Below are 11,222 nucleotides of genomic sequence, written 5' to 3' on the forward strand. Positions count from 1 at the left end.
TCAGAGACGCTTGCTCAGTATGCATCAGCTTCTGACAGGCAAGGCTACTGGTTCAGCAACTAATACGTGTGAAGACCTCGGTACGTAGCAGGCGTCATTCCAGGGACCGGGGATGCAGCCGCGAGCAAAGTCAGACCCCCGCCCCCCCAACCCCATCATGGAGCTCACATCCAATGGGGTACGAAGGACAGTAAACAGACAAGTAAACCTATGTGTCAGCAGTGATGTGTAGCCGAGAAGTAAAGCAGGGACAGGGGAGACAAGAGGCCGGGGCAGGTGGGGCAGCGCCATCCTGAACGGAGTGGTTAGGGTTAACTCGCGGGTAATGTAGGTTATCAGGGAGAGAACGTTCCAATAGGACACTGCAGGTGCAAAGGCCCTGGGGCAGAGGCATGGCCTGGTGGTTACAGGAACAGTGAGGAGACCTGCTGGAGTGGGAGGACATGGGGCAGCACAGCCTGCACACAGACGAGGCAGGACTTCACAGCCCCCAGTGAGGACGCTGCCATGACCTGAGTGACACGGGGAGCCACAGGACGGTGCTGACCAGGGAGGACACGGTCTGACCTAAGCTTGACAGAGACCAGCGTGGCTGCTGTGGACACAGCACAGGACAGCCGCTGATCGCTCTGTCCCTTTCTGTGCTCAGCCCCCCGTTTGGACTCGAGGATCAGCTGTTTTCGACAGTGACCTCTGGAGTCTGAGACGAGAGAATAACCAGCTCCCCACGTCACCGCTCTCGTTCCACTGGGAGGGGGGCAACAGAGCCCCAGGCCGCGTACGTGTGTGCACAGCATCATGCACATGCCTCGAGGGCCACGCCTGCTCTCCCGCACGCCCTCTGCGCACACCCACGTTCCCCAAGAAGCTGCGCGCTCCTCCAGGGAAAGAAAGAAAGGCACAAGCCTGCGCAGTGCTCCTGCTTAGCTTTTATTAACCAGAGTGCTGCCTCCGGGAGACACACGGCTCACCACGGGCACCCTCCACGGAGGACGCCACCTCTCTGCAAAGCCGCTTCGGGGCGCGTCTCCGGCAGATAGAGAGCTCCAGGAGACAAGCCAGCCGACTGCCCCCCGCTCCTCCACAGAGGGCGGGACACACCCGAGCCCAACGACCCATGCACCGTGGAGCAGAGGTAGCCGCCCCACGAGGCCGGGGCACCTAGGCTTCCCCTGCGGCCAGACCCCGGGCCCCCCACAGTCAGGGCCTGACTGTCCGCTTTTCTCGGTGTGACCCACATAATGCGGCTAGCTGCCTCCAGATCGCCGGCCGCAGGGCTCGAGGAGTAAGCAGCTGGGTACCACCCCAGGGGCTCAGCCCCACCCCAGGGTGGCCCTCGGGCCCAGCAGGGGCCTGGGGGCAGGAGCCGGGGCCTAGGAGTGCAGCGCCTGCGGGCTGGCTCGCTTCTCCGTGAAGAAGGCCTTCAGCAGCAGCACCTGGCTGAAACTGACCACCAGCAGGGCGATCACCTCGCCGACGGACCAGCACGAGACCCGGCTGCTGAGGTCTTCGGCCCGGGCCCGGTCCTGCGCCTCGCGGAGCCGGTAATGCGTCTGGGAGTCAATAACCGTCTTCAGGGCCTCGTGGATGGTCACACAGGCGGACTCCATCTGGGCAGGAAGAGAGAGGCAGTCCCGGTCTCCGCCAGACAAGAAGGGAGGAATCCACGCGCGGCCGCCGCAGCCCCGGGCGCGCGTGCTGAAGCGAGCGCTGTGTGTGTGCGCTAAGGAGGCCGCGGCTCAGCTCAGCCCCCGTGCTCAGCCCACCCGGGACTCGGGGGGCTTAGGGCCCTCGCCCAGGCTCACGGTAAAGGCCTCAGGACAGACCCCTCACTGCAAAGTGCTGTGAGCAGGACGGCAAGCTCAGAACCCCACTTTACGAGGCCCCCGGGAGCCAGGATGCTGAGAGGGGCTGGCGGGAGCCAGTCTGGAGGGGGCTGTGCTCTGTGGGGCAGAAGAGCGGACCCGGGCGCTGAGAGGACCTGGCGGCAGGCAGGTCATCCTTGAAATAGGGGGTTGGATGGGGACACACACACATACGTGTGTGTGCACGTGTGTGAGTGTATGGACACGCACACGCACTCAGTATGCATAAATACACAAAGAGTTTGTTTTTAAACACGAGAAAAGGGCTCGTTTGGGTCTCCAGGCTAGAAATCCACTAAGTTTATTTCCGTCCCAAGCTCATTCAGAAACTCTGTGCACGCTGGGCTCACCTGGCCTGGGAGCACCCTGGGGGCCTGGCAGTGCGGGCCGGCGTGTCCAGCCTCCTCCCAGGGTCCAGAATCACTGCAAACGGAGGGAGGGACGAGGAAGAGGAACAGGGAGGACTCACAAGCCACAGATGCAGAGGACACATCAGATGCCATGTGAGGCACCACCTTCAGGCCCGGGTCGGAGGCCACAGGCCAGAGACCTGCACCACGGTTCTGGCAAGACAGCCGCGGCGACTTTAGAGTCTCAGATCAGATCCGTGACAGGGAAGGAGGCCAGTTCCCAGAGGGCAACAGGTGCTCACACAGCCTTCCCGGCGCGGGCCCCACAGGAGACCCGAGAGCAACATGTCACGGGATTCACAGACCCCCTGGCAGCATCCCCCTCCCGTAAGAGCGGGCTCCGTCCCACCCACTGGGATCTTCCGTCAGACCTACTGTCTGAAAGGCACCTCCTAGGCCTGTTACCACAACATTTCAGTTCGGCAACCCATCCAGCCTGCTTCCCACTGGGCAGGAGGCCAGCAGAATCGCTTCTCCCTGGAAGAGCCCTGCCTTCCCAGGGCCGTGGGCCCTCCTGGGTGGGGGCGCAGCCTTCTGCTCTGCCAAGACCACCAGCCCTGGCTGCTGTCCAGAGTCTACGAGCCCCCCCACCCAGGGATTCTGGTCACTGCTCCATCGGGACAGTCAGTCCCTGGAGACACCATGACCTGTCCCCCTCCCGGGGCTGTCCCCTCCCTCCACTGCCACACCACCTCACCCTGTCTCTACCACCTGGCGATGCAACCCCCAGCAAACTCCCCCAGGCCTCGCCTCCACTGGTAGGAGAACTTGGTTCTTTACAGACTTCAAGAACGCAGAGACAGGCAATCATGAGCTGACCTCAGAGCAGACACAGGGAAACACCGACCCCTCCCCAGGCCACCATGGAGGCAGCCCCAGGCCTGTGACCTCCGTTGGAGAGTTTCAGCCTCCGCTAGGATCTGCCCAGACCCTCAGGATGCCCTGAGCACCAGAAGCTCGGCCGCCCTGGGGACATCCTCCCAGCCCATGCCTCTCCTGGGAGCCTGGTCATGCTGGAGCCCAAGCCAGAGACAAGTTCCCATGGCCTACATCCACGGCCTGGACCGTGGTCACTCTGGATCCTGCTCTTTCATCCTAGTACGGATTCTGGGGCCAGAAAACATGGCCCCTAAGCCACCACCGAGCTAGAAGAGGTCTGGGGGCAAGTGAGAACACCATGGCCAATGGGGGACACACACCGAGCAAGGAAAATAAGGACCAGGGAAGAAAATGGAAGTTACACCCCTACATTTGCACCTGCTGGTCCCTGACTCCCTGGGATCAACTGGCCCCTCCCGAGAGCCGTCCCATAACCCACAGCTCTGATCACTGCGCCCCGCGGCTAACTGGTTTTCAGGGCTGTGTTCCATGCGGAGCTGCCCACGCCAGGGACACGACCACTCATCTCAGGCTGCCCCCAGCCAGCACCTTGCGTAGACGGCTCAAGTGCCCAAGGGGCGGGGGGGAGGCCCGAGAGCTCTCAGGGTCACAGACTCCCATTCAAGGCAGAGGGGTCCGGGGTTACACCGTGGAAGGAAACCCCTCATCTGAGGCTGGGCAGGGGAAAACATGAGGTCCGGCGATGTAGGGGGGGGAAATGTCATCAGTCTTTCTGCAACAAAACCAAATCTAATTCTAAGGCTCCAGGAAAGAATTTCTCTGTTGCACTGACCAACCATAGAGGCTTTTCCCTACCGCTCTGTTTTCCACTGGTGAGAGAGGGAAAGCCTTCAGCTCAGCTTCTAGAGAGCTTCAAAATCTCCAGCATGGAGGCTGTTTCATCAGCGACAACAGAACTCTCGAGTACAGGTTGTGAAAGCTCCCACACAGAACCCGCCTGGGCTGGATCTTCCACCAGAGCTCACATGGCCAGGCTCAGACCCAGTGCTGCCCAGCAGGACTGTCCGTGTGTGGCCATCTGCAATACCGAGCACCAGAAATGCTCCTATACGGCGAGCAAGGAAGGAAGACTTTTGATTTAATTTTAATGCGTTTAAATTAAAATAGCCTTACGTAGCCAGACCACGATACTGGAGAGTGCAGCACTAACCTTCCACCACGCGCGGGGAGGGCAGACGAACCCACGGGCAGAGCCACAGAGAAACGGAGTGGGGACCCCCTGGAGGCAGCCCAGAAGGTGCTCTGGCCCCGCCTGGAGACTCAGACACTCTGGCTTTGGCTCAAGAACAGTGCAGCCACCACAGTCCTTGCTGTCTTGCAGGATTCCCTGGGCCCTGCCTCTCAGTGATCTGACAAATACTCGATGCCAAGCTCCAAGCACTGGGACGCAGGGACAGGACACGGAATGCGAGCCTCAGGAAGCTGAGAGCCTGCACACAAGAGGCAGGAGCTTTACTAGCAGGGGGGAGACCGGTGAAGGAGCCCGGGGTCAGATTATCATTGACCCCGAGAACCACACACGACAGAGATGATGATCTGCCAGGCCTCCCTGCATGCAGATGCGCCCACCATTTGTCAGCAACGGGATGTGAGTGCACGTGCTGTGCATCACTTCTGGGCCAGGGCGTTTAAGAAACAGGTGGGGCTTTCTCGCTGCCCCCTTCTTCTGGTGGCCAGACGCAGAGGGGTCTGAAGCCCTGACAGACAGCAGACAGATGACAAGAAGGAGAAACCCCCGATTCTTGAGTCAGTCCCTTAGGCCGTCGACACCTGGGGCGTAGCGGCTCACATTACCTGAGCGAGCACGCCATACAAAGCAGGCCTTTGGCCTTAATGATGCAGACATATGGTGTAAGCAGAGGGGGGCACGGCAAGGCCCTTCCACAGTGGTGCTGTGTGGAAGACTGAGCCGGAACCCAGGAATGCCAGAGGAAAGTCCTGCAGGGATCTGGCAAAACAGTGCAGGGGGCTCAGAAGGGGAAGGTGTCCTTGAGGACCGGACGTGCAAAGAGGTAAAGCGACCCTGAGCCTTCCAGCCCGGGGGCTGGGGGTAGTGGAGGGGGTGGTGACGCTGAACATCGGCCAAGACAGGAAGAGAAGAGGAGGAACAGGCTGAAGGCCGAGCCGGCCCGGGCCGGCTGATGTCCACTCACCTGGGTGAGAGCTGTGACCCTGTTCCCCATGTCTGGGAGAATGGGGGGCTCGTCGCCCACTTGAAAGTCAAAGTAGACGGTCTTGTGAGAGAAGGTGGAAAACTCATTACTGAAGCAAAACTGATAAACGCCCTTGACCTCAGCCTGGTGCGTGAAGCTGTCATACTGCTTCTTGGTCTCCCGGTAGATGGTGTTCCCCAGGGGGTCCTCCACGTAGCAGTCCACGTCGTAGTGGCCTCCGGTGATGACCTACAACCACAAAGACACCCACAGTCTGCCATGACCAGCAGGGCAGCCGACCAGACACCAGGATCAGACTTTATGAACTTTTTTTTTTTTTCCATGTAATCTTCACAACTTTCTGAAGCAGGTGCTAAGACCCTCTCTGTTTTACTGGGGACTAGACTGAGGCTAAGAGAGATTCAGGAAATCGGCCGTGGTCACACTGCTTGAAAGTAACAGGGCTAAGATCTGAATCCCTGACTGCCTGACTCCCAAAGGTTTTGCTCTGCAAGGGTGCAAGGAGCTTGATTCTTCTCATTTTACAGAAGAGGAGACTGAGGCTCCAAGCTCAAGTAGATTGCAGAGGAGGTCTAGTAAATGTTCCTATTATTACTGATCGAATGCAAGAAGGCAAATACAGATTAAAGCATTCATAGACTCAGTGGCCATCAGAGGTGAGAGGGTCCTTGGGAATTACCTAGTTTAAACTCGCTTTATAAACCTAAGAAAAACGTCATACAGCAGGGTCATACAGGCGGTCAAGGGCTATAACCAAGGTCCACCAAGGGACACAGTCCCTTGAACCAAAGCAGCCTCCATCTGCTTCCAAACTTCAAAAGTTCCTTTTTGTGCAGATGGGAGGAGAATTTACTTTGTGAAGTGGTGAGTGCCCTCCTCACCTAGCAGTGACCGGGCGACCTCCCAAGTCCCTCTAGCCTCATAATGATCATTTTGAAGTGACTGTGCCTGGGGGGGTGGGGGATTAACCCAGCCACAATTTGTATGTTGTGCAACCCAGCGGCCGTCCCACACCATGCTGTCCCCAAGCACACGCCCCTTTTGATGGCTCTGGACAGCGAGGACCCATGGAGCCCGCCGGCCCTCACTCCTGCTGCCCCGGCCACTTCATGCCCGGAGCGTCCAGGAGCAGGTGGCTGCCCTGGGGACCCTTCCCACTCAGCCCCCAGCCCTAGGTCTGCCCGCCCCCCGGACCCGCCCCCACCGCGTGCCCTGAGGTCTGAGAGAGGGGGGCGGAGGGCAGAAGCCGGCGGCGGCGTGTGGCCACAGCTCTGCTCACCCCACGTCCAGCTGTAGATGCGGAGCAGCGCGGAACGACACCCCGAGCCCACTTCCTCCCCACTGGCGCACGTGAGTACACGCGGGACGAAGGACCCCAGACGCTTGGCACGGGCGCGCCGGCGGCCAGTGTGGCCGCTGCCCGGCCACCGAGCGGGGCGCCGCGGGGGCCGGCCTCACCTGGTAGTCCAGGGAGAACCTGGCGCCCCGCTCCACGTCCTCGTGGAAGCACTGCTTGGCGCTGTCGGGCAGCTCGAAGGTGAGCTCGGCGCCCGGCAGCCGCTCGGCCCGGAGCAGCACCAGCAGCAGCAGCAGCCGGGCGGAGGCGGGGTGCGAGCCCGCGCGGCCCATGGCGCTCCGCTCCGCTCCTGTCGGGTCCCCGCCCGGCGGCGGCGGCGGCGAAGGGAGGCGGGGCACGCGGGGCGCGGACGTGGCGCGGCGGCAGCCCTTCCGGGAGCACGGGCGGCCTGGTGCGCAGCCGCGCGCGCGGAGAGCACCCCGCCCCTTCCCCGCTGCGCGTGCGCGCTGGCCGGGCGGGCAGGCCACGCCCCTTCCCCCGCGGCGCCCTGCTCCGGGTGGAATGGCGTGGCGGGCGCCCTCGGCTGGGGCCCCGCGGGTCAGCGTGCCCCCGGGTCGGCCCAGGTCCACGTCCCCCGCCACCACCACTAGGAACCACAGTGGCTGCACAAAGCACGGGGGACCGCCGCGGCGGGGTGGCAGCCCGGCACCCTGCGCGCGGGCCCCGCAGACGCTGTCCGCACCTCCGGGTCCCGCGGGGTGCAGCGTCCCCTGGGCTCGGACCAGGGCCACACGCCCCCTCCCGCACCAGCCACAGCGGCCACACGAAACGCGGGGGGCTCTGCCGCGGAGGTCCCGCGCCACCAGAAAGGACCGGCCTCGGGGTGCAGCAGTGGGCGTGCCCGCACCGCAGGAGGCTGCAGGAACCAAGCTTGGGGGCCCGGTGAACACGCCTCCTTCACTGCCTTCCCTTCCCGGGTGCAGGGGCTGCCGCCGGTGCTGGGAGCTGACCCGCGCTCCCACACCTGCACTCACGTGGATGCCGACAAGGGTCTTACCCTCGGCGACGGCCACGCAGATGTCCAGCGATCAAGACAAGGTGAAGCTTCTCCGGGGATAAAACCCTCTTTCTTTCCCTTTGCCTTCTCAAAAGCCCTGAAAGCTGATAAACTGATTCACTGCTTTATCCATTACCATTGGCCCAAGAAGATATTTTGTATGATCATTACTACAGGGTTTTATATTCTATGATCAGGTAAAACAAAGAGAAAAAACACCGATTGTGGTCTGGCTATTCAGTTAAGAATGTTTTCAGGACAGCGTTATCAGATGGGTGTCTTGATTTCAGCCAAGAATAGTACGGCCCTTATAGACCTCCACGTGGATGAGAGGGAAGGGACTGCCACCGGGCACACTGGACTGTGCGTTAATATGCTAAGCGATGTGAAAGCAACCTGTACTCATAATGTCGTTGTTAATATTTACTGACTCTGTACCATACTCAGAGAAGGGGTGTGGAGGGGTGTGCCTTGAGGCTCTTTCCCTGGCTCTGTGCTGTTGAACGTTATTTCTTAGTTCCCGATTTAAGGACACACGTAAGACGCACCAAGGGAAGAAACAAACCACAGATGTAAGAGCAAGATGAGCTTGGCCAGCTGGAGTAAAAGGAATTTTGCCGGGTTTAATGTTAAGTCCCATGTTTAAGTTCCAAGAAAACACCTGCATATGTTCAGAGGCGGGAATCCTGACTTGGCATTCGCTCAGGTCAGAGCATTGGAGGATTGATCATCGACAGGTGGCAGAACGTCAGACGGTGGAAATGGATGAACTGGAGAAGGAGCCCTGACTTGCGCGGGGTTAATAAAGAAACAGCGCTATTTCGGCACCTGCTCCGTGGAAGGCACTGTTGCTGGAGGCGACCGCTGCGCGGTCACAGGCCATGATCAGAGCACTTTTGTTGTGCTACTTTAGGAAACATAGTAATAAAATGGGGGGGGTAATTAGGAGGGGGCCAGTACAGTAAATTGCCAGGAAGGCTTCTCAAACCAGGTAAAGTCAGAGCAAACTGGATTCAACCTCAAAGAATAAAAATCTAAGGGTGAAGAAAGTGTTAACTTTGCGTTAACAGTTTGCATTAACAGCAATCATGACAGCTACCTCTTATTTAGCACGCAGTGCTAGCTACATACGCACTTTACGTATTTTGCATTCATTAATTCTCACTAGCAACCAGCAAAAAAAAAAAAAAAAGTATTTTTTTCCTTTGACAATAAAGACACAGAAGTTGTGGTTTTTTTTTTTTAAGATTTTATTTATTTATTTGAGAGAGAGAGTGAGAGAGAGAAAGAGCACAAGAGGGGGGAGCGGGAGAGGGAGAAGCAGACTCCCCGCTGAGCAGGGAGCCCGACACAGGACTCGATCCCGGGACTCCAGGATCATGACCTGAGCCGAAGGCAGTCGCCCAACCAACTGAGCCACCCAGGTGCCCCGACACAGAAGATGTTTAATGAAATCACATTTCTGCTTCTGTCAGCCTTTGCTGTGTGACAAACTACCCAGTGGCTTAAACCGACAATGACTCACAATTTCTCATGGTTGCATCGGCTGGCTGGCTGGTTCTTCAGCTAGTTTGGCTTGAGCTTATTCCTGCAGCTGCCTTCAGCTGGAGGGTCTTCTGGGCTGGAGGTCCAAGATGGCCCCACTCACATGTGTGCCAACTGATGGGGGCTGTTGGCTAAAGCACTCAGCCCTCCATGCATCCTGTGCTTCTTTGCAGTGTACCTGATTTCCTTATATGGCAGGCGTGGGGCAATGTCCCAAGACAGCCAGGGCAGAAACAGCAAGCCCCGCCCCCAAGAATTACCCTCCAGTATCACTTTTGCCACATTCTGTTAGCCAAAGCAAGTCCTGAGGCTAGCCCAGATTCAAGGTAAAGAATTAGACTCCATCTCTGGTTGGGAGGAGCTCTAAGTCACATTCAGAGGAGGAGCGTACTGGGGTGGCAGGAATTTGTGGCCATTAAACAAACTGCCATATTGCCCAAACTCAGCTTATTAATGGTGAAGCCAGCAGCCGAACCCGGATCTGCCTGACTCTAAAGATAGCATGCTTCCCACCAAGCACACTGTGTCCACCCGTACCTCAGGGTACATCTGTCCTGCATGTCCCATCTTGTGTAACTTGGGACAAAGAATGAATCTGACAGTGAGGTACATTTCAACTCAACATAAGAAAGGAATTTCTGGCAATTAGGGCTTTCCAAAAATTAATGAACAGGGGTACTGATATATTTGTCATATTAAAATATTCAAGCAGGGCGCCTGGGTGGCTCAGTTGGTTAAGCGACTGCCTTCGGCTCAGGTCATGATCCTGGAGTCCCGGGATCGAGTCCCACATCGGGCTCCCTGCTCGGCAGGGAGTCTGCTTCTCCCTCTGACCCTCCCCCCTCTCATGTGCTCTCTCTCTCTCATTCTCTCTCAAATAAATAAATAAAATCTTTAAAAAAATAAAATAAAATAAAATATTCAAGCAGAGACTGAATAAACAACCAATTCACAAGGTGTCCCAAGTAAATGAAAAACCAACTCTAACTAGATTAAATGACACAAGAATATCTTGTTTCATGTAACAGAAAGTTCAGATGTGAGTCAGGCTGCAGGCATAGCATGATCAAGGCTCCGGTCCACTTTCCTCCCAGCTCTTCATGTTGGCTTTATCCTTAGACTCTATTCTCTCATTGTCAAAGGAGGGTTGTCAAACCAAACTAATAAGCTTTGAGACAACATGTTTATTTGGTCATGTCTAGTGGAAGGAAGAGAAAATCTTTCAACCATGGGATGTATGTCCTTTCCTTCAGTCCAGTTGGCCCAATTAGGCCATGCATCCATCTCTGGATCTAAGGCCCTGACACGAAAGCCGCATGGTGGTTGGCTTAGGCTAGATCCTTTAGCCAGTCGCTGATAAGGAGAATGTCATGATTAACTCAGACCAATCAGGACTTCCCTTGGAGGGAGCTGGGGATGGAGCAGCTTAGCTTCAGTCAAAAGAGAGGCAAGGATATTGAGTGACTACATGAACAAAATCAGGATCTAACAGAAAGGAGGAGAAGGGAGGAATCAAACCAGATAGGCAACCAACAGTGCCTAAGGCAGCAAAAAAAAAAAAAAAAAAGATGGATTAAGTCCTTATTAAATTCTAATGGGATAACTAAAAAATTAATTTAGACCCTTACCTCTCACCATATGAGAAATCCTTTGTGCTCTAGATCAGGAGTGTTTGTGATTCTGGGTCCATCATCCCGAGTGAGGCAGAGGACTCCAGAATGGAGATCCCCGGGGGTCTTCCTTTACGGGCTATTACTTTGGGCTGGTTCACACTGGCAGGACTTTGACCTCTTAGGTCCTTTCATTCCCTCTCCCCTTCTGTTCCTCTTCCTTCCCCATCCTTCCACGTAGTGCCGACCTTTGTCACCAGTGGGTGGTGCTACATTTTTACTGTAGGACTTCAGACCCCCTGTCCACAATTAGTCGATCCCAGAACCACCTGCACCCAGGGATTCCCAGGGAGAACTGTCAACA

The 11,222-nt window shown here is 57.1% G+C and overlaps 1 protein-coding gene across 1 annotated transcript; it reads right to left on the reverse strand.

Moving 5' to 3' along the window:
• Positions 1–913: 913 nt before the first annotated feature.
• Positions 914–7,046, reverse strand: TMED3 (transmembrane p24 trafficking protein 3). Its single transcript, XM_021680607.1, has 3 exons — positions 6,808–7,046; positions 5,329–5,577; positions 914–1,610 (listed from the first exon to the last, which is right to left on the reverse strand). The coding sequence occupies exons 1-3, from the start codon at positions 6,976–6,978 to the stop codon at positions 1,374–1,376; spliced, it is 657 nt and encodes a 218-aa protein (XP_021536282.1). The 5' UTR covers positions 6,979–7,046; the 3' UTR covers positions 914–1,373.
• Positions 7,047–11,222: the final 4,176 nt, after the last annotated feature.

The sequence above is a fragment of the Neomonachus schauinslandi genome, chromosome 9, assembly GCF_002201575.2.
Source record: "Neomonachus schauinslandi chromosome 9, ASM220157v2, whole genome shotgun sequence".
Taxonomy (NCBI): domain Eukaryota; kingdom Metazoa; phylum Chordata; class Mammalia; order Carnivora; family Phocidae; genus Neomonachus; species Neomonachus schauinslandi.